The sequence below is a fragment of the Sus scrofa genome, chromosome 10, assembly GCF_054392235.1.
Source record: "Sus scrofa isolate SSC_HxYL_T2T_F1_AM1 chromosome 10, Sscrofa_HxYL_maternal_Yorkshire_Landrace_v2.0, whole genome shotgun sequence".
Classification (NCBI taxonomy): Eukaryota; Metazoa; Chordata; class Mammalia; order Artiodactyla; family Suidae; genus Sus; species Sus scrofa.
In genome coordinates, this window is record NC_139392.1 from 14,975,570 (window position 1) to 14,998,704 (window position 23,135).

A 23,135-nucleotide genomic window follows, 5' to 3' on the forward strand; every position below is an offset into this window, starting at 1 on the left:
AGAAAGACAATGGAGAAGAGAAGAGAAAAGTTCCCTGAGACCTAAGCACCGTGATCGAAATGCCAGCAGGGCACTGCCGTCAAGAGTGTCTTGGCCGTTATCTGTCTAGAGTGTGGTCAGGGACATCCTTTCTGTCTAGAGTGTGGTATGCCCTGAATCATGAGAAGGAAGCCACACTGAAAGGGCTGCAGAAAGAGCAGTTGGGGTAGAGGAAACCCTGTGGGAAGAGAAATGAGTTGGGCACGTTTCTGAAGCAATCAGAAAGGCAGAAAGAATGAATCTGGAGAGGCGTAGCTGCCGAGGCTGGAGAATGAAGTAGCCAGAGATCCTAGGATCTTAAAGAGCAAGGCAGACAGACTTTTATCAGTGGAAAGCCATCGGAGGAGTCTAGGTGGGAAAGCAAAAGCTGTGATTTTAAGTTCCCGAGGCTGCTATGTGAGAACTGGGAGGATTTAAGCCCAGGTAGACCAGTTAAGAGGCTGTTGTGTTTGTCCAAAACTTGGACTAGGGTAGAAGCCGTGACCTCTCTTAAAATGTCTCTTAGAAATTGAAGGGGGAGATAAATATGTAATAGGATATATGGTTTTGGAAGGCATTAAAATGTGGGTATCATCCATGGATTTCTCCCTGAATAACACCCTAACTCTTCATCATGGTTACATACATTCCTGCATACATACGTGTGCAGGAAAACAGAAGACGTGCATTACTACACATGTATTAAGAAGCAGCTAAAATTCCTCTGCAGAGTTCGTGTTTGCCTTATTGCTCAGGCCATGCCGAGGAATCATGTATGATTCCTTTTTTCATTTTATGCAAACCCCATTCCTCCTTTCCTCTCCCCGGAAGCCTTGGTGGCTCTATATCCAAAATAGGTGTCCGTTCTGACCATTGCTGCCACCCTGGTGGAGGCCTTCCTACTCCTCGTCCATACTCCTGCAGCCTCCTGCTCGTGGTCGCTCAGCTTCTACTCTTAGCCACCGTGGTCACACAGCAGCCAGCATCCTCCTTTTATCATTGGTATGATAATTATCTCTCCATGCTTAAAATTTCCCAATGGTTTCCCATTACAAATAAAATAAAATCCAAACTCCTTACCAAAAAGCCCTACAGGAACTGAGCCTATCCACCTGCCTGGCCTCATCCTCTCCCTATTTTTTTTTTTTTATATTATCTATCAGTGTCTGAAATTATACACTTTATTTTAGGTAAATAGGTAAATTATTTTTTAAATATCTGCTCCAAGTAGTATATAAACTCTTATTTACCGATGTATTCCAACAGCTGGAACCATGGAATTGCTTAATGTCATTATTTGGTTAGTATTTGATGGATGGATAAATGAATGAGAGGAATTTTATAAAAAACTCTTCTGCTATGTGGGTGAAGGAAATTTCATAATGGATGAAAGCCTGAATATTGAGGAAATTAAGCAAAAAAGCATTGATTAAATAGAGCAGTTCAAGAAGGTTATTTCAATACATATTTTATTTTCTTGTCCATCTTATTCCATGTGGGGTTTTTTTTTTTCACCTGTCGCATTCTTTTCCTCCCCATGGACTGATCCTAGTCCCTGACACTGTCTCATTCATTAAAGGCTCTCCCTGGGCCCCAGGGGGAAAAATTGCAACAGAACCGAGAGCATTTACTCCAAAGTCCAAAGAATACGGTGAACTCGTGTTTTCCCAGTGGTGCCTTGCCGAGTGAAAAATTACCCTAAGAATTTGTCCTTGTTCTAATTAGTGATCCTCTGGTCCTGTGATAAACCAGCTGACTTCTGTTCTTTGAATGTACGTCAGGTCAAACAGTTCTGAAATCCCCCCTCGATCCATGGAATCCTACTGAGAAACTAAAGGTGAAAGAAACTAAACCATGATCATAAATTGTGAAAGTTTAGCTATTGAAGAGCAGGAAAAGATGTTGAAACAGACTTTCAGGAACACTGATCTGAATATTTAGAAAAATCACGATAATGGAGTTCCTGTTAAGAATCCAACTAGTATCCATGAGGATGCAGGTTCGATCCCTGGCCTCGCTCCATTGGGTTAAGGATCTAGCATTGCCATGAACTGTGGTGTTGGTTAACAATGCAGCTTGCATCTCGTGTGGCTGTGGCTGTGGTATAGGCCAGCAGCTGCAGCTCTAATTCAACCCCTAGCCCGAGAATGTCCGTATGACACAGGTGTGGGCCCTAAAAAGAAAAACATAAAGAAGAAAAATCACTGTATTGACGTAATTATTTTCCCTCTTGTGTGAAACACTGCTCCCAATCCCTCCCCCTACAAAGGGCTGACCTGCTGGAAGCTAGGGGAGCCACTCTTCTGCAAATGCACACAGGATTATTAGCCTTTATCACAAACTATGGTTTATTCCAGTTACAGATTTACAGCGTTTATTCCCCGCAGAAGGAAATAATTTAATGAGTTTAGAGGTTTTCTTATCTTTGGGTCCTTCTTTTCCTGTTATAAATATTATCCCAGTGCCTTATACTATCAAACACTAAACTGTTTTGCATGCATGAGTTTGCTTTCAGAACAAAGTGGGGGATCATGTGTGGGCAATTAAAAGGAAGACAATAGGAGTTCCCACTGTGGCTCAGAGGGTTAAGAACCCAACTAGTATCCATGAGGATGCAGGTTTGATCCCTGGCCCCGCTCAGTGGGTTAAGGATGTGGTGTTGCCATGAGCTATGGTGTAGGTTATAGACGCAGATCAGATCTGGCATTGCTCTGGCTGTGGGGTAGGCCAGCAGCTGCAGCTCTGATTAGACCCTCAGTCTGGGAACTTCCATATGCCATGGGTGCAGCCCTTAAAAAACAAGCAAACAAACAGAAGGAAAACGCTGGTTTTCATGGGAATGGAGTCCTTTGAAGGATTAACATGAAAAAGGGTTTGAGAAACAATCTCTACTTTTCAGGCTGGAAGGAATTTTACAGGTGTAGCTTTCCAATCTAACCAGTCAACCCAGGGGCAAACACTGCCACACGAGATGCCTACTGTGTGTTCAGGTGGTACATCTTCTCTTCACAAGGTGACAAGCCAGAGAAGTCAAAGGGAAGGCTAACTCTCTGCACACGGGTCCTTAAACTACGCAGGTCTTCAGATCCCTAGTATTCAGGAAAGCTGCTTCTGGGTGAGTGTGTCCAGGGTCTCTGGTTTGTGATGGAAATGATCGGAGCCAAAGGGCACGCCTTCAGCCGCTGCTACCTGAGCCCTTGACCTGGGCCTGAAGTTGAGTGTTTCAGCTGAAAGGACTCTTCCAGGCTTAGTGGTTGCCGGCTGCTGCCATGTGCACATTGCTCTGGCACACACTTGGAAGATGCGTTTTAGGGTGGCGTTGAAGCAGCCACATTCCAGAAAGAGGGTGTGCATCTCAGAAGGTCTGGGGGTTTGGTCCCTGTCACCAAGACTTGTGCTTTGATGGATCATTTCATTACTGTGAAACACTGAGTTCCTAGCCAAAGTGGGGCAAATGCTTGGATTAAAATGACTGTTTACAGTAATATCGGTTTTTATTTTTTTTAATTACTCAAATGAATTTAGCACATCTGTAGTTGTATAATGATCATAACAATCTGATTTCACAGGATTTCCATCCCACAGCCCAAGCACATCCCCTCACCCCCTAAACTGTCTCCTCCGGAGACCATAAGTTTTTCAATGTCTGTGAGTCAGCATCTGTTCTGCAAAAAAGTTCAGTCTGTCCTTTTTTTAGATTCCACATGTCAGTGAAAGTATTTGATGTTGGTGTCTCATTGTATAGCTGACTTCACTTAGCATGATAGTTTCTAGGTCCATCCATGTTGCAAAAAAATGCTGGTATTTCGTTCTTTTTAATGGCTGAGTAATATTCCATTGTGTATATGTACCACCTCTTCTGGATCCACTCCTCTGTCAATGGACATTTAGGTTGTTTCCATGTCTTGGCTATTGTAAATAGTGCTGCAATGAACATTGGAGTACATGTGTCTTTGCAAGTCGTGGTTTTCTCTGGGTAGATGCCCAGGAGTAGGATTGCTGGATCAAAAGGTAGTTCTATGTTTAGTTTTCTGAGGAATCTCCATACTGCTTTCCACAGTGGTTGCACCAATTTACAATCCCACCAACAGTGTACTAGGGTTCCTTTTTCTCCACACCCTCTCCAGCACTTATTGTTTGTAGACTTTTGGATGATGGCCATTCTGGCTGGTGTAAGGTGGTACCTCATCATGGCTTTGATTTGCATCTCTCTAATAATGAGTGATGTTGAACATCTTTTCATGTGTTTCTCGGCCATCTGTATGTCTTCTTTGGAGAACTGTCTGTTTAGATCTTCTGCACATTTTTTGATGGGGTTGTTTGTTTTTTTGGTATGGAGCTGCAGAAGTTGTTTATAAATTTTGGAGATTAATCCCTTGTCAGTCGATTCACTTGCAAAGATTTTCTCCCATTCTGTGGGTTGTCTTTTTGTGTTGTTTAGGGTTTCCTTTGCTGTGCAGAAACTTTTAAGTTTGATTAGGTCCCATTTGTTTATTTTTGTTGTCAATACTCTGAGAGGTGGATCTGAGAAGATGTTGCTGTCGTTTATGTCAGAAAGTGTTTGGCCTGTGTTTTCCTCTAAGAGTTTTATAGTGTCTGGTCTTATATTTAGGTCTTTAATCCATTTTGAGTTTATTTTTGTGTATGGTATTAGGGAGTGTTCTAATTTCATTCTTTTCCATGTGGCTGTCCAGTTTTCCCAGCACCACTTATTGAACAAGCTGTCTTTTCTCCATTGTCTATTCTTGCCTCCTTTGTCATAGATGAGTTGGCTGTAGGTGCATGGGTTTAATTCTGGACTTTCTATCCTGTCCCACTGATCTATATTTCTGTCTTTGTGCCAGTTTTGATGATTGTTACTTGGTAGTATAGTCTGAAGTCAGGGAGCCTGACTCCTCCAGCTCCATTTTTCTTTTTCAGGATGTCTTTGGCTCTTCTGGGTCTTTTGTGCTCCCAAGCAAACTTTAAAATATTTTGTTCGAGTTCTGTGAAAAATGTCCTTGGTAATTTGATAGGGATTGCATTGAATCTGTAGATTGCCTTGGGTAGTATAGTCACTTTGATAAAATTGACTCTTCCAATCCAAGAGCATGGTATGTCTTTCTATCTATTTGTGTCGTCTTTGATTTCTTTCATCAGTGTCTTATAGTTTTCAGAGTACAGGTCTTTTGTCTCTTTAGGTAGGTTTACTCCTAGGTATTTTATTCATCTCAATAGACCTCAAATTCAACTTATTCCCATACGTATTTTATTCTTTTGGATGTGATGGTGAACTTATGTAACATCTACCAGCATATTTTTCTTTTACTTTTATGCAAATCTTAATTACAAGGAGTTCCCATTGTGGCTCAGCGGTAACAAACCTGATTGGATTCTTGAGAGCGAGGGTTTGATCCCTGGCCCCACTCAGTGGCTTAAGGATCCAGCATGGCCCTGAGCTCTGGCATAGGTGGCAGATGTGGCGCAGATCTGATGTTGCCGTGGTTGTGGTTGTGGTGTAGGCTGCAGATGCAGTTCCAATTTGACCCCTAGCCAGGGAACTTCCAGATGCTGCAGATGCAGGCCTAAAAAAAAACCCTTAGTTACACAAAGTTGAAATTACCATAATCTTTATTTCAGGACATCCTATTGTGACTGGTATTGGAGAAGACATTTTTGTTTATTCTCTTTATGTGTCATCTGCAGGCTGTACCTGCAGCATGTAGAAGTTCCCAGGCTAGGGGTCGAGCTGGAGCTGCAACTACTGGTCTACAACACACCCACAGCAACGCAGGATCTGAACTGCATCTGCAAACTATACCACAGCTCCCGTCAACACCGGATCCTTAACCCACTGAGCAAGGCCATTGATCGAACCCACGTCCTCATGGATACCAGTCAGGTTCATTACACTTATCCACGATGGGAACTCCCATTTTTGTTTATTCTTTTGCATGGTTATTAATAGTAAGAAGCAGCAATACTTTTGAGCTCACCACTAACCCTGGAATCGATCACTGCAACGACTTAACCTCTGTGCTTCTCCCACTATCGCATTGCCCTGAGTCTTGTGCGTCATTCCTTGCTTTTACACACATATATAAAAGTTCTGTGTACATATGATCTATGTTGATCATACACATAAATAATATACACATACATCTAAAAATTATGTGTCTGCTCATCTCTGTGGTTTAGTTGGAGTTGTCTTTATTTTATAAGCGTGTCATGGGGGGTGAAGTCATCTGGGATGTTCTCTCTACTTGCAGTGTTACTAATACATTCGCATGTCATGTTTTATTGTGTGCATATACCAGAATTTATTTGTCCATTCCTCTGCGATTGCTCTTTGGACTCTTTCCAGTATTTTAGTGGGGTTTTTTTTTTGCCTGTTTTAGTTATGACAACTGCTACTCTGAATATTTGGGCATGTGTCTTCTGGAGTTTCTCTTGGGAATATGCCTTGAAGAAGAACTGATTTGTCAGTTGTTTGTCTACTCAACTTGAGATAATTGCAAATAAGGCATAAGAGACCCTATTGACCCTCGTCCTCTCATGATATTTTCATGAACCAAGATTATATTTAATCTTACCGTGTCTGTGTCATCTGAGGTTCCTTTTTTTCCTTCTGCCTCGTGAGGAACTATTTACACACGCCCAGTGGGCAAACACACAAGAAGTGTTGGCGAGGCGGGGTCAGCCCTTGCCAGTCTGAGCAAGGACTAAAGTGGAACCTCCACCCGAGTCAGCGTCAGCACCCCAGATCCTGGATTTAAACTTCAGTCCAAGAAAAGCACTGTAACAAACCCATGACAGCAGACCAGCGCCTACCATTGCCTTGGCACTGAGCCTCTTCCCAACCTGGTCACTGAGCCTCTTATTCGTACATTGATTTTTATAGCACATTTACTCTCTAATCTGAGTTGGGCTCCCAGGAAATGGATGAATGAGTTTCTTTCCCTGTGAATCCCAGTTTCTCCAGTTTTTTGTTTGTTTCTTTGGTCTTTTTAAAGCAGCATTTGTAGCATATGGAAGTTCCCAGGCTAGGGGTTGAATCAGAGGTACATCTGCCAGCCTACACCACAGCCACAGCAACATGGGATCCAAGCTGCATCAGTGACCCGTCCCACAGCTCACAGCAATGCCGGATCCAAGGCCAGGGCCGGTTTCTCCACTCCTGCATCATTCCCCAGTATTAGCTTCCTGATCTTTTGTTGTTTAGATTGTGGCTTGTGTGTGCTCTTATCTTTCTCCCTGGCTTGTTTGCTCAATAAAAATTCATTTGCAAAAGACTTCCTCCAGCCTATTTCCCATTTTCCTGACCCTGTTGGTTGCCTGATCAACATCCTCCTTCCCCTATCCTGCTTCCACAAGCATAAAAGAAGCCATTATAAGGGTGTTCCCATTGTGGCTCAGTGGGTAAAGAATCCCTCCAAAAATAAAAAAGAATCCAACCAGTATCCAAGAGGATGTGGGATAGGTCCCTGGCACTGCTCAGTGGGGTAAGGATCTGGCATTGCCTTGAGTTGCAGTGTGGGTCTCTCAGAAGTTGCTGATAGGAAAACACATCAGTACAAAATTTTGAAACACTTTGGCATGATAAAGATGAAGATACATAAACCTTTGACCAGGGATTCCACTTCAGGGCATAAAACCCTAGAGAAAAACCATGCTTACCAGGATACATGTACAAAAAAAAAATTCTTTGCAGCATTGTTAGTTCCCAGGTCATCATTTTCACAATATATGTATATCTCAAACCATTATGTTGTATATCTTAAATTTATACAATTTATGTATCAATTATATCTCAATTACATTGGAAAGAAATAATATCCTCAGGCCAGAAACCACTCAAATATTCTTCAGCAGTAAAGTGATTAAATGGTCAGTGTTATTTCACATAATGAAGAGTCATACAGTAATGAAAGGGATGACCTGGAGTTTTCATGCGGTCATATGGCGGATCTCCTCAGCATATTCTTGAGTTAAAGACGCAGATGCAAAAAAGCTGAACGACCTCAGTGGGTTATGGATCCAGCGTTGCCATGAGCTGTGGTGTAGGTCACAGACGAGGCTCGGATCCCATGTTGCTATGGCTGTGGTGTAGACTGGCAACTGCAGCTGTGACTCTGACCCCAGACTGGAACCTTCCATATGCCGAGGGTGCGGCCCTAAAAAGAAAAGAAGCAAAACCCCAGTGGCACAAGTGTGGTTCTAATTATGTGATTCAAAACTAGGCAAAATTAAACTGTATGGCCTGTTGGGTATATCGAAGTGGGAAAACTATAAAGAAGCAAGGATTGGTTATCACAAAAGTCAGAAGGTTTACCTCTAGGTGAAAGTTTGGGGATGGCAATTGGGGAGGAGTTTGGGGGAGCTCTAAGGGACTGGCCGTGTTCTACTTTTTGATCAGAGTGGCTATATGGTGGTTTGCTTTCTAATTGTACTGTGAACTATGTAGGTGCTTTAAAAAATTTAAAAAAAAAGAAAACTAAGATTTTCTTAAAAATCACATCATTGAATCTTGAGTTAATTCCATTATTTTTGCAAATGGCATTTTCCAACAGTGATTGAGTAAATCAATATGGTGACTGAAAATTACTGAAATTCTAGTGACAGAATGCCACATAATGCTACATTTAGTCAACAAAGATTTCCTGTATTTGTGGAATCAGATACAAATGTGTAAAAAAATTGCTCTTATTCCTAGGTTGGATCCTTAAATGCGTGCTTCCTCGCCAAGAGGAATTTCCAAGTTGATGTATATGAATCCAGGGAAGGTAAGACAATACTGCCCAATGTGAGATGTGGTTCGGATTCTTTGACTTCTTCCTCTTTAGATTTTAAAAAGAAAAATTTTAAACGATGAACTGTTAGATTTCATTAAAAACCTCAGCTGTCTAATTTTAAAGCAAATTTATGACAATTAGTTCTCTTTAAAAGTGTTAACAAGGTCTTTTAATTTGGTCTGACGGCACCAGGTGTTCAGGTGCTAAATGTTTATCCATCCTAGGATATGAGGAAGTGTGGGTAACATGAGGTCTACTTTAATGTTCTAGATATCCGAATGGCTGAATTTGCACGTGGAAGAAGCATTAATTTGGCCCTTTCTTATAGAGGAAGACAAGCCTTGAAAGCCATTGGTCTGGAAGATCAGGTACCTTATTAATGCATTTTCTTTTTTTTTTTTTTTTTTTTTTTTTAGGGCCACACACAAGGCCTGTGGAAGTTCCCAGGCTAAGGGTCAAATTGGAGCTACAGCTACCAGCCTACACTACACCCACACCCACACCCACAGCCATGCGGGGTCACAGCCACATCTGTGACCTACACCGCAGCTCACAGCAATGCTGGATCCTTTAACCCACTGAGCAAGGCCAGGGATTGAACGCACATCCTCATGGGTACTGGTCAGGTTCATTTCCACTGAGCCACAACAGGAATTCCTGCATTTCCCTTATAGAAGGAATACCTGCTATTTTCAACAATTACTTGGTCTTGATTTCATCTTGGTTCAGAGCACCACTTAATGCCAAAAGCCCTCTGCAAGATAACTCATTTTACAAAGATTTTTGAACTTCGAAGTTTCACAACAGGGTGAACACTTCATGCTTAAGGCACCTGGCGGGGTGGACAGGGCATGATGCAGGGCAGGTGGATACTGGGTCAGGGTGGGACTTGACCATCTCTTCTGACACTAGTGAATCTCTGCCTCCTGAAGTGGGATCTGAGAGGGAGTCCCGGATGAGCAGAGGCAGGCAGCTTCCGCTCTTTGGATGAGACAGGCCCATAACATTTTTTTTAAATAGTTCTTTTTATTTTATTGGAATACAGTTGACTTACAATATTGTATTAGTTTCAGGTGTACAGCAAATTGAATCAATTATACATATGCATATATCCATTCTTTTTTTTTTCCCATACAGGTTATCATAGAATATTGAGTAGATTTCCCTGCGCTGTGCAATAGGTCCTTGTTAGTTACCTATTTTATATGCAGTCGTGTATACCTTATTCCCATCCTCCTCACTTATCCGCCCCCTCCAGGGTTTTCCCTTGGTAACCATGAGTTTAATTTTGAAATCTGTGTTTGTTTCTGTTTTATAAATAAGTTCTTTTGTATCATTTTTATTAGATTCTGCATGTAAGTGATATCGTGTGAATATTTGTTTTTATCTGAGATGTATTTTTTAATACTCAATCACTATCGGATACATGATTTGCAAATATTTTCTCCTATTCTTGGGTTATCTTTTTTTTTTTAGATTTTTATTTTTTCTATTATAGTTGATTTACAATGTTCCGTCAATTTCTGCTGTAAAGCAAAGTGACCCAGTTATACATTCTTTCTCTCATATTATCCTCCTTCATGCTCCATCACAAGTGATTAGGTATAGTTCCCTGTGCTATACAGTAGGATCTCATTGCTTATCCACTCCAAATGCAAGAATTTGCATCTACTAACCCCAAACTCCCGTCCATTGCACTCTCTCCCCCTCCCCCTTGGCAACCACAAGTCTGTTCTCCATGAATTTGTTTCTTTTCTGTAGACAGGTCCATTTGCGCCATATATTAGATTCCAGATATAAGTGATATATGGTATTTGTCTTTCTCTTTCTGACTTCCTTCACTCAGTATGAGAGTCTCTAGTTCCATCCATGGTGCTGCAAATGGCATTACAAAAAGACAACATGTGGAATCGGAGAAAATAGTTTCAGACAATGCAACTGACAATGGTTTAATCTCTAAAATATACAAACAACTTATTCAACTTAACAGCAAAAAAACCAACAACCCAACTGAAAAATGGACAGAAGACCTGAATAGACTTTTCTCCAAAGAAGGTATACAGATGGCCAACAAGCACATGAAAAAAATGCTAAACGTCACTAATTATTAAAGAAATGCAAATCAAAACTACAATGAGGTACCACCTCACAGGTCAGAATGGCCATCATTAACAAGTCAACAATAACAAATGCTGGAGAAGATGTGGAGAAAAGGGAGCCCTCCTCCTTCATTGTTGGTGGGAATGTAAACTGGTACAACCACTACCGCAAACAGTATGGAGGTTCCTCAGAAAACTAAATAGAGAACTACCATATGGGAGTTCCCATCGTGGTGCCACAGAAATGAATTCAGCTAGGAACCATGAGGTTGCAGGTTTGATCCCCGGCATCGCTTAGTGGGTTAAGGATCTGGCATTGCTGTGAGCTGTGGTATAGGTCACAGACGTGGCTCCAATCCTGCATTGCTGTGGCTATGGTGTAGGCCGGCAGCTGTAACTCGGATTCTACCCCTAGTCTGGGAACCTCCATAATGCTGTGGGTGTGGCCCTAAAAATCAAACAAACAAACAAAACAAAAGAACTACCACATGATCCAACAATCCCACTCCTGGGCATATAGCCAGACAAAAGTTTCACTGAAAAAGATCCATGTACCCCTACGTTCATGGCAGCACCATTCACAATAGCCAAGACATGGAAACAACCTAAATGTCCATGACAGATGACTGGATTAAGAAGATGTGGTACATAGACCCAATGGAATCCTACTTATCCACAATTATGTATCCAGAAAGCTCTGGGACTAGAAAGACTTCTCAACCCCCATTCAGCAGCAAAGTTATCCTGATGTGAGGCTTTTTATAGCCTTTTAAAAAGCCTTATTTGGTATGAATATGTTTTGCTGGAGAAATACTGTGTTTGATTATGGGACCCCCTAGACCTCTGTGTATTATTCAAGATCCACATATGTACTACATTACCTGCCCCAAAATTTGAAAACTTCTGAATTCTGAAACCAGTGGGCTTTTAGTGTTTGGATAAAGATTGTGGGCCTATTGTGCATTTTCCTCATATGGACTCAATGTTGCCGAATATCTCACTATCATGTGTCTTGAAAATTTGAGCAGAAATAATCTATTTTTGTTTTTTCTTTTTTTTCCTTCTTTTTTTGTCTTTTTAGGGCTACACCCATGGCACATGGAAGTTCCCAGGCTAAGGGTAGAATCAGAGCTGAGGCTGCTGGCCTACTCCACAGCCACAGCAACATGGGATCTGAGCCATGTCTTCAGCCTACACCATAGCTCACGGCAACACCACATCCCCAACCCATTGATTGAAGCCAGGGACTGAACCCACAACCTCGTGGATACTAGTCAGATTCATATCCACTGTGCCACAGTGGGAACTCCAGAAATAATATATTTTTCTTGAGAGTACTTTTGCTGACAATGTGTCTTTGAAATGATGTCAATATAAGTGCCATTTTCACTTCCACATTTTTCTTAGGCATGTGGAGGAAAACACTTTTCACTGGGTTTCAGGAATCTGGGGATTTACTCCCTTTCGTAATCATGAAAAAAAATCACTTGATCTCCATAACAATGAACCATTTCCTCATTTATAACAGTCGATACAGATAAATTTTAAGTCAATTCCAAAATCCAAGGGTTAAAAAAAAATCTAGGAGTGCCCTTCGTGGCTCAGCCGGTTAAGAACCCAACTAGTGTCAGTGAGGATGTGGGTTCAATCCCTAGCCTTGCTCAGCAGGTTAAGGATCCAGTGTTGCTGCAAGCTGCAGCGTAGTTCACAGAAGTGGCTCAGATCTGGTGTTGCTGTGACTGTGGTGCAGGCCGGCAATTATAGCTCCGATTCGACCCCTATCCTGGGAACTTCCATATGTTGCAGGTATGTCCTAAAAAGAAGGAAAAAAAACCCTAAAAACTAATATTTGCAGGAACATAGTTTCTCATTGATTAAATTTCTGCTATAGTGTTCCTTGTGGTCCTTTATATTATTTTTTTATTTTTGGAAAATATTTGAAAAATCACATTTTAAAGTCAGTATCTATCTGATTTGCATGATGCCATGCTACTGAAATTGAAATCAGTATTTCTGATTTTATTTCAGATTGTATCCCAAGGTATCCCCATGAGAGCAAGAATGATCCACTCTCTTTCAGGAAAAAAGTCCGCAATTCCCTATGGGACAAAGTCACAGGTAGGGTTACCTGGAGGAACTTTTTTGCGAAATGATAATAGCTGAGTCTCACGTCTGGAACCTGCTACGTGCTTGTTGGCCCTTCCTTTCTACTCTAGCCCTACTTTCGACATTACTTCTCTGTCTAGAATTCAAGAACACACACTAGTTAATTCATTGGAGATGCTTAGACAGGGCTCAGTCCCTCATACACATTCCATGGTAGTTGTTGTTATCACTATTAAGTTGCTCTGTGCCTCCATGCTTTGCTTGTGTCAGCCTAGGGAGTCCTTTCTCTTCCATCTCCTTTCACTTAGATAGAGATTACCACGTATTTATTGTTGAGTATACTATACAAGAACAGCTATGCAAACTAAGATACACTATATATAAGAACAGCTATATAAGAACGACTATGCAAACTTAAGTTTTATATTATCGCCTTCCCCAATTGACTCTCTTGCCCCAAATTTAATTATAGTAGAATTTATAAAACAAACTGGAAATGCTTTCAATATTGTATAATTTCTTAAACAACAGAAGACATGTGATGATATAGTGTTTGTGAAAGAAACTCCATTATCCTGCTTTGTGTTTTTCTTTTGTCCTTTTGTTTTGTTTTGTTTTTTGGCTACAGCCACAGCATATAAAGTTCCCAGGCCAGGGACTGCCTCAGCTGCAGTCACAGAAACAAGCCAGATCATTAACCCACTGTGCCACAGCGGGAACTCCTCTTCTTTTCTTTCAAACAGTAACATGCAGAGTTGGGCAAAGTGAGTTTTTTTTAATCTGATTACACTTTCTAAGTTTGTATCTTTGAGAGAGAATATGAATGTACCATAAAGCCATCAGCCATAGAAAAATCCACCTTGCCTTATCCAGCAGTGCCTCATTCCGCAGATCCCAAGGAGGGGTTATATTCCTCTGAGTCTCTGACCCTCCACAGAGCTTCCATTGCAGGTAGATAAGCTTCTCTCACACTCACTTGGGGTCTTGTTAGAATGAAGAGTCTGATTCTGGAAGGCTGGGGTGCAGGCTGAGGTTCTGCAGTGCAGGCGTATATGCCCAGGTGTGTCTCTCCATGCTGTTGGTCCGTGGACCACAGTTTGAGTAGCAAGAAATAAAGCACACAAGCTCACAGGAACACAATCTTTGTGGGTCTTGTAATGATTAAAGAAATGAAGCACCTCACACCCATTATAGTGACTCCTATCAGAAAACAAAAACAGACAATAAGCATTGGTGAGGATACAGAGAAATAGGAACCTTGTGGGCATGTAAATGAATGCAGCCACCATGACAGACAGTGTGGTAGTTCCTCAAAAAATGAAAACTAGAACTATCATGTGCTCAAGGACTCCCACTTCTCAGTATGCATCCAATATTTCCAAAAGAACTGCAGGCAGGGTCTGGAAGAGCTATATCATATGTATGTTTCTGCTCTGGCTCTTGGCACAGGGCTCCTAAAACTCTTGTAATATCCTAAATGATAAGAACCCTAGGAGCATCTTTTGTTCTAATATTTGATCTTTGAGCCTGATTCCTTACACAGAGTCCCTAAATCCCTTGGAATGTCCTGGGCGATAGCAGTGTCTTTTGTCTTAATGAGGTAGCTCTGGGTGGACTCCCAGATGGGGGCTGGTCACCAGAAAGACCAAGCCAGGGTTCAAAGCTGGGAACTTTCAGACCCATCCCCCATTCTCCAGAGGAGGGAGGGGCTAGAAATGGAGTTAATGACCCATCACGGCGCACGTGCTCACACCTCCATTAAAAATCCCAGAGTACGGGCTCCGGAGAGCTTCCAGGTTCGTGAACACATGGAGGCCCTGGGAGCAGGGCACCTCCGGAGACGGCAGGTACCTACCTCATCCCAAGCTTCCCTTCCACCTGATGCCCACCGTACCCTTTGTCATAGTCTTAGAATCGATGGCTGAGCCTAAGAGCTGAGAGCCACTCCAGCAAATGGACTGAACCTGAAGAGGGAGTCTTGGAAACTGCTGACTTAGAGCGGATGAGTCCGAAGCACAGGCGACAAACTGCATTAGCTGGCATCTGAATGGGGAGGGGCTGAGCTCTCAGCCTGTGAACCTGACGCCATCCCCAGGCTGGTAGTATCAGAAGAGAATTAAACTGCAGGATGCAGAGCATCCGTGCCTGCCCGCTTGCACCTCTCACAAGCATCCCATCTTAATAAATCTACCTCTTGCCTATCGAAAAAAAATTACAGGAGACCCAGCTGGTGTGGCAGAAAATTGCTTTGCTTGAGGAAAACTCCCATACCTCTGGTGTCAGAAGTATTGTGTGTGGTAGTTACGTGACAGCAAAGGAAGGACACGCGGGAGCTGTTGTCTATACAACGTAAAATGGAATACTATTTCGCTTTTAAAAAGAAGGAGATTCTGACACATGCTACAACATGGATAAGGCTTGAGGACTTTATACTAAGTTAAATAAATCAGTTACAAAATGATAAGTACGATGTAATCCCACTTATGTGAGGTATAAGTATGAATAGTTACAGTTATAGAAGCGGAAAGTAGAATAGTGGTTGCCAGAGTTGGGAGGAAGGAGGGCATTTTAATGAGGACAGAGTTTCAGCTTTATGAGATGAAGTGGTCCGTGGATGGAGGGTGCTGAGAGTAACACAACACGGTGGATGTATTAATGCCACCGAACCGGATATTTAAAAATGGTTACGATGGTAAATTTTATATTGTGTGCATTTAAAACATTCCAAAAACTAAGTGGGGAAAGGGGTGTGGTGGAGAAGGATTGAAATTTTCTATTTAGTGACTTTTTAGATGCCATTTATTATTTCATGTCACTGCTTATGTTGGCGTCATGAAAACTTAGGTACAGAATCTGAATACATGAGCCTGGCAGGGGAAGGAAGGGAAAGAAAGTCCACTGACCATCCAGAGTCAGATAAACATCCTCAGATAATTAATGCGTCCTATTTCCCATGTCCCAAACTGAGCTCAGTGCTATAAGAAAGAAAAGAATCTCCTCTTCTCAACAGGCAAGTGAGATTTACACATGCAAGTCAAACATAAACTACACCAACTAAATATATCCTTGCTATAAAACAGTAACTGTTCCTCTGTGGGCTGCGCCCCATGCTGGTTGCTGAGGAACAGAGGAGCTTGCAAGCTAGTGAGTCCAGAAAGTAAAGTTTATTGGGAAAAGAACTCAGCTGAGTGATGGCAGGAGCTCTCTGCTGTACGGTGCAGAGAGGGAGGAAACCGTTCATTTTCAGAGAAGAGAAAATGAGACTTGAAACAGACGTTTTGTTTAAATCCTAAATTGGGAGTTCCCGTCGTGACACAGTGGTTAACGAATCCGACTAGGAACCATGAGGTTGCAGGTTCGATCCCCGGCCTCGCTCAGTGGGTTAAGGATCCAGTGTTGCCGTGAGCTGTGGTGTAGGTTGCAGACTCGGCTCAGATCCCGAGTTGCTGTAGCTGTGGTGTAGGCCGGCGGCTACAGCTCCAATTAGACCCCTAGCCTGGGAACCTCCATATGCCGTGGGTACGGCCCTAAAAGGACAAAAAGACAAAAAAAAAAAAAAATCCTAAATTGGCAGCGAAAAAGCATTGTCCAAATCAAATGACAGCCCATCTCTGGAGGAAATTTGGGTGAGACCAACTTTCTAAAACACGTCAAATTTTAAGTGCCAAGCGTGCCATTTGGAAGAGAAAATTTGCAAATGCACTTTTCAAGAACAGATTCTTACAGCCATCAGCAGCCACAGATGCACTGACTCCAACCACCTTGCTTTACATATAAAGACACAGGCTGTGGGATTAAATGAGGTCAACATCAAGGGAGAAACAAACAGATTTCCTTATAGACGAGAGCGAGTGAGTATGACGTAGGAGCCCCTCACAGAAGGGGCATCAAGACTGCTTAATTACAATTCCTTTTTTACTAAAATAAGAGGGACCCGTAACAGCTTTCTCTTGGATTAACACGGATTGTGCTGAGGAATTTCAACTCATCACACTCATCCCTGCCCTAGAGATTGAACCAATAAAGTATGAACAGATCGAGGCGTAAGATACTGTTCAAAATAATCAGAAAGCTAGACGAGAAGGGTGACTTGGACCTGAGGCTAAAATTGACATCCTTACTCTCACCGAGAGAGAGGGGGGCATGGTAGGGGCAGAGAGAGAGAGAGGAACATGAACCAGTTTAATCACCAGTGATTCCCCAAGAAGGTGAAAGTGTTGGTGGGAGGTCTCATTTGGGGCCTTCAGTACAGAGCAAGGAAACGGTGCTTCCCCATCTCTCCTGCCATTTCTGAGTTCTTAAGAACTGAGTTAATGCTAAATATACAGCCTCCTTACTGGTTTGCGTGACTTTTTTTTTTTTTTTTTTTTTTTTTTTCATTTTAGGTCCACACCTGTGGCATATGGAAATTCCCAGGCTAGGGGTCAAATCAGAGCTGCAGCTGCCGGCCTACACCACAGCCACAGCAACGTCAGATCTGAGCCGCATCTGTCACCAATGCTGCAGTTTGCAGCAGTGCTGGATCCTTAACCCACTGAGCAAGGCCAGGGATCAAACCCGAAAACTCATGGATGGTAGTTGGGTTCTTAACCTGCTGAGCCACAGCGGGAACTCCTGCATCACTATTTTTATATTGGAATTGAACATGGGGACTCCTTGTCTTTTAAGAACTATATAAATTCGGAGTTCTCTTTTTGGCTCAGCGGTAATGACCCTGACTAGTATCCATGAGGATGTGGGTTCAATCCCTGGCCTTGCTCGGTGAGTTAAGGATCCAGCATTGCTGTGGCTGTGCTGTAGGTCGGCAGCTGTAGCTCTGAATCAACCCCTAGCCTGGGAAGTTCCATGTGATGCAGGCGCGGCCCTAAAAAGACAAGGAAAAACCAAAAAAAGATATCAAATTCGTTTGCCAGCCTGTGGATGCGCAGTCATCCTCCTGGCCCAGGGTTTCTCTGACACCCTGGGAAGGCTACCGTGCATTAGCCTCGGCTGCCCCTCGTGCCCTCTCCTCTCCTCTAGTATTGGCTCTGGACCATCATGGTCCATCTGTGAAACTCCCCCTTTTCACCAGTTTCCACAAAAACCACTCACTCAAAACCCATGCGAAAATGCTGATGACCTCGGGGTCATGGAAGGCCGGTGGTGAGCAGGCCACAGCAAACACTGTCTGAGTCCCTGATGTGCACCCCGTGGCCGCTGACATCCTTCCCAGCCCCCTCCAAGGCTCCCACCCCAGCGGTTTTTTCTGCCCTTTCTCCCTTTTGGCCACTATCTTGATGGCTCCTCCCACTACCCTCCCAAATTGCGAAACAGCAAAGCAGGCGCTAATGTACAGAGCAGGTCAGAGTTCCCCCAATTCTCATTCCTAACCACCTCTTCCCCAGAAAGAGAAATGGCACCGCTTACAAGAAAAGGTCCTCATTTGAGGCTCTCAGAACACGGAATGGAAACATTCTTTCTGAGCATATTTGAAAAAGTCACCACTGCAACTGTTGTCTTACAAATCTCCAAAGGAGATTTTTCTCCTTCCTTTGGTTTTCTTAATGTTTTGGTTTGGTTTGGTTTGGTTTGGTTTGGTTTTTGGGAGGTGTTACAAGGGCCACCTTATAGCTATTGTTTGTTCTTCTTCTTCATAAGATAAGCCTTTTAGACTATGGGTTGGAGAGGTGAGGCTTGCAGAGTGACTCAAACTTGTGGCTTTAATACGTTCCTGGAGTGGATTAGAAGCCATCTCCCAGTTCCTCCTGCAGGACCACCATCTCTGTTGGTTCCCGCATGAGCAGTTCCCGGATGCTCTCAACCCAGCCAGATAGCTGAAAGGAAAAGACTGTTTTCCCCATGTAAATGAGTCTTGTAATATGAATTTCCTATTATACTTTGAATAGCAAGTGTGGTTTCTATTGAAACGCGATGATTAACAACGTAGAAGAATGGAAAACAGAACCACCGTTCACTTGATTTTATAGCAAAGACACAGGAAGCTCCTCCTCAGTCATTGCCTCAGTAGCATGACCAAGTTATTTTTACCCCAAGTATAGATTTCACTGTTTATTTTAAATGTCTGTATTTGACTGAGATGAAGATTAATAAGTTAGCATATTTGTGTTAAATGTTGTAGGGTCCCATAATTTGGAAAATTATATGCTCTTTTAGAGCAGTTAACTTGTCCCAAGTTGCAAGGCTGCATTATGACTTTCAGGGGCCCTGGGTCGGCCTGTTGCCTTGGTGGGATCCTTTCTCTATAAAACAGCAAGTATTAAAAATTAGACTGTACGAGTGCATTGATATAAAGCTCAATATAATTCAGACTGGATTCATTTTGATATATTCATTTATTTTTTTTCTTCTGATTTTATATTATTTTTTCAAATTATTATTATTATTTTTTCATTATTATTTTTTGGTCTTTTTTTTTTTAGGGCTGCACCAGTGGCATATGAAGGTTCCCAAGCTAGGGGTTGAATTGGAGCCGCAGCCACTGGTTCATACCACAGCCCCAGTAATGCCAGATCCAAGCTTTGCAACAACACCAGATCCTTAACCCACTGATTCAGGCCAGGGATCAAACCCACATCCTTATGGATACCAGTGAGGTTCTTAACCCTGTGAGCCACAGTAGGAACTCCTAATTTTCTTTGGTCTTTTTTTTCTTCTGATTTTAAAATACAGTAAAATTAAAATTAAAATTAAATTAAAACATTTTCATGAGTATCATGAGTCCTTATGCACTGTTCTGACTGTGCCTTATGGAACAGTTGGCCATATGAAGTCAGAAAGAACCCACACATGTCCCAGCTGGGACGATCCTACTCCTACCAACCCTCGCCACATCCCCAAACACACACACACACACACACTTGCACATTTAAATGACAGCTTTCAAAGTACTTTCTTTGGGAAATAGTATAGTTATCCTACTGATGCTGTCATTTCTGAAGTTTCATTTTGGTTTTTCTTTTGTGTTTTTTTTTTGAGGGCCGCACCTGCAGCATATGGAGATTCCCAGGCTAGGGGTCAGATCATAGGTACAGCTGCCGGCCTACACCACAGCCACAGCAACGCAGAATCCTAGCCGAGTCTGCGTGCGACCTACACCACAGCTCACGGCAACGCCAGATCCTTAGCACACTGAGCGAGCCCAGGGATCGAACCCACAACCTCATGGTTCCTAGGTGGATTCATTTCCACTGTGCCACAATGGGAACTCCTCTGAGGTTTTTTAAACAGCTTGATTTGGTGACCTAAAATGAACATAAGAGATTTATGTCCGATTGTTAAAACAAAACTATCTTAATGAAAATACTATCTTTCGCTAACAGAAAAAGGTTTGGTTTTTATAGTATCAAACTTTGAAAAAGCCTCAGTGTAAACTTAAACATTGTTATTATGTGTATTTGAATAAAGTGTTTATAGAAAAAAGGCTACTTTGCTAAATGGTTATAAAAGTAAGCTTGCAACCTTCTGCTAAATGATACATATTTCCTATTGCTGAGAGAATAATATAGAAGCATATTTATCCATTCTCCAGAAACAAACAGTATCTGCTATATTTTTCTTGCAGTATATTCTTTCTATAAGCAGAGAAAATCTAAACAAGGATCTATTGACCGGTAAGTCCAAGTCTTTATTCACCAGATGTCATTTTCAGCAAAGTACATGACAAGTACTGATCTTGTCACATGATTCATTAAGCTCTGTTTACTGTTCCTTTTTATGCGTTTTTAAGAGCAAGACTGTGTACAATACAAAGTCTTTAAAAGTAGTAGCAATACATCTTCCAGTGTTTCTTTTTCATCTCATCAGTGATCTAAATAGACATCATTTGTTCAGTGTGCGTTGAGATCCTGTTGTCTTCTAGGCCCTGGATTGAATAAGTGCCTCCTTCCTGGTGCAGAACTCACCATCCTGTCCTGGAACAGATGTAAGAGTGTGCAAAGTGACATGATTAGATTTGCATTTTAGGAAGAAAAAGCTGAAAGAGAGCTTCAGTTTTGAGAGTATTGTCGTCCCCGAGTGCAAAGACAGGCCCTGGGCTAAAGCGATTGCAAGGCGGTTGCGGAAGGCAGAGATCGAAGCTATTTGTGGAGGGAAAGTAGATGCAGGGCAGGAGGTTGAGAAAGAGGAAGGTGTGCTGTGTAACCCTGAAGCTTCTCACGTGTGTAACTAAACAGACATACCCATGAATTGAAAAGCTCCTGGGCTGCAAATTAAGTCTGGAGCTTGGATCATCAATCCCATCACATTCCACATTCCCTTGATCATAGTTTTTTCTCTTCTTCAGCGTTTGTACTGAAGAGATTCATTCCATGCAAAGTATCGCCACTAGTATGTCTACTATCTTTTAAATCAATTAATCCCTCTTAATGCCGCCCAGAAGCCTCTGACTTTTGGAGAGCAGAAGTTCCCATGATTTATCTCTGTTCCACTACAATCCCCTCCCCCGAGTGAGTTTGCAACACATCTGCTGAACTGAATCGAAGTGAACTAGGGGGAGGTGATGGGTAAGGTTACCCTGGGTCACCCAGTACTTACGACGTAGCGCTTAGTATTCTTCTTAGATACATTTCTTTACTTGAATTTGGAAGCTGGACTTTTGGATGAGTAGCTAGGTAAGGGTGGGTAAGGTTGCCACCTTAAGAAAAGAAACTACAAAATAGCTTTTAAAAAAAATAGCATCGTCGACCTAAGACAGTCTTTTAAGAGCATCCACTGAATTTATTAAGATAAAAATAACAGCAAACACTCATTGATGCATCAGGCACTATGTTAAGTAAGTGCTGTATATGCATCAGTTTGTATAAGCCTCCAAAGAAATCTGTTCGTTGGGAATGATTGTTACTTCACTTTTATAAACGGTAAAGGAAACTTAGACTTCCGAAGTGCAGCAGCTCACACTGTCAGTGAGTGTAGAATCTGAACTTGAATTTGAGTCTGTACATTCCCATGTCCATGCTTTTAACTATTACAGCCTCCCGTGTTATATATGAAACATCTACTCATGATAGGGAGCTAAAACACGGGGAAGATCCAATCTCGGACTTCCCCTGTTTTTCATTTGGAATGCACCACACGGCATGCAATTTCATAAATGGCATACATATGTTAATAAATAAAACGCGTGATGAATCTCTTGACTCCTAAACTTTGTTTGGCATATGAAAGTCTCTTACACAACTTTTATTCCTTTACATGGCATCCAACATGGGAGCCATCCATCCACAGATAAACACGAACTCCTTCCAATGGAATAGACTCCCTTCTGAAAGTACTCGAACTAAATCATTCCCCTGCATCAGCTTTTTATGTAAGATTGCTTCATGGGTCCCTGTTCTGTGGGATGTTAATAATTGTCCAGCAAAACAAACAGAAAAAGGATATATGGCCAAGTAAATTTGATAAACTCTGCATCAGATTAGTTTTAAAATTCTTTTCTTACAGTACTTCTCAGGGCCTTTATTCCACTAGTCTGCAGTGTGGAATTTCTAGAGCAGTGCTGTCCAAGGTGTGACCACAAATGCCAGCCACGTGTATAGTTTAAAACTTTAGGGAGTTCCCATTGTGGCTCAGTGGTAACAAACCCGTCTCGTATCCATGAGCTGGGGTTTGATCCCTAGCCTCGCTCAGTGGGTTGAGGATCCCAAGTGGCTGTGGCTGTGGTGTAGGCCGGTGGCTGCATCTCTGATCCCACCCCACCCTGAGAACTTCCATATGCTGAAGGTGCGGCCCAAAAAAAAATGCCCCGTGTTTCTGGGGACCAGGACAGCACAGCCTGGAGGGCCAGAATGAGCACTTCTCTAATGACTTTGACCACAGAGCAGTTATTTCAGGGAGCGTATCACAGCACTGGGGCTCCATGGACACTTCTTTGGGATGTATTACTATATATTTAATTTGAAAATAAAATAGAATAATAACATTCAATTTAATTTACAAAAAGCTTGATTCCACAAACGTATTTTGTGTTTGTAAAAGACACCCTTCGTGGTTGAGGTAAAATCTGCTTTCGCCACAGTTATTTGCCAAAAGATTTCTCAAACATAGATAAGTCTTTGGCTCAGGGTCTCTCAGATATAATATTTTTTTATATTTTTTATATATTTTATGTTATGTTATTTTTATTTTATTTATTCCTGCTTTTTAG

The 23,135-nt window shown here is 42.1% G+C and overlaps 1 protein-coding gene across 29 annotated transcripts in view; it reads left to right on the forward strand.

The window, feature by feature from the left end:
- The window catches only part of KMO (kynurenine 3-monooxygenase), a 58,859-nt gene that overhangs the window by 13,914 nt on the left and 21,810 nt on the right, over window positions 1-23,135 (forward strand). For all 29 annotated transcript variants that reach the window (XM_084978913.1, XM_084978919.1, XM_084978921.1 and 26 more), the window contains 4 exon segments: window positions 8,711-8,780; window positions 9,060-9,157; window positions 12,917-13,006; window positions 20,556-20,604. In XM_084978913.1, the coding sequence (XP_084835039.1) occupies window positions 8,711-8,780; window positions 9,060-9,157; window positions 12,917-13,006; window positions 20,556-20,604 (307 nt within the window).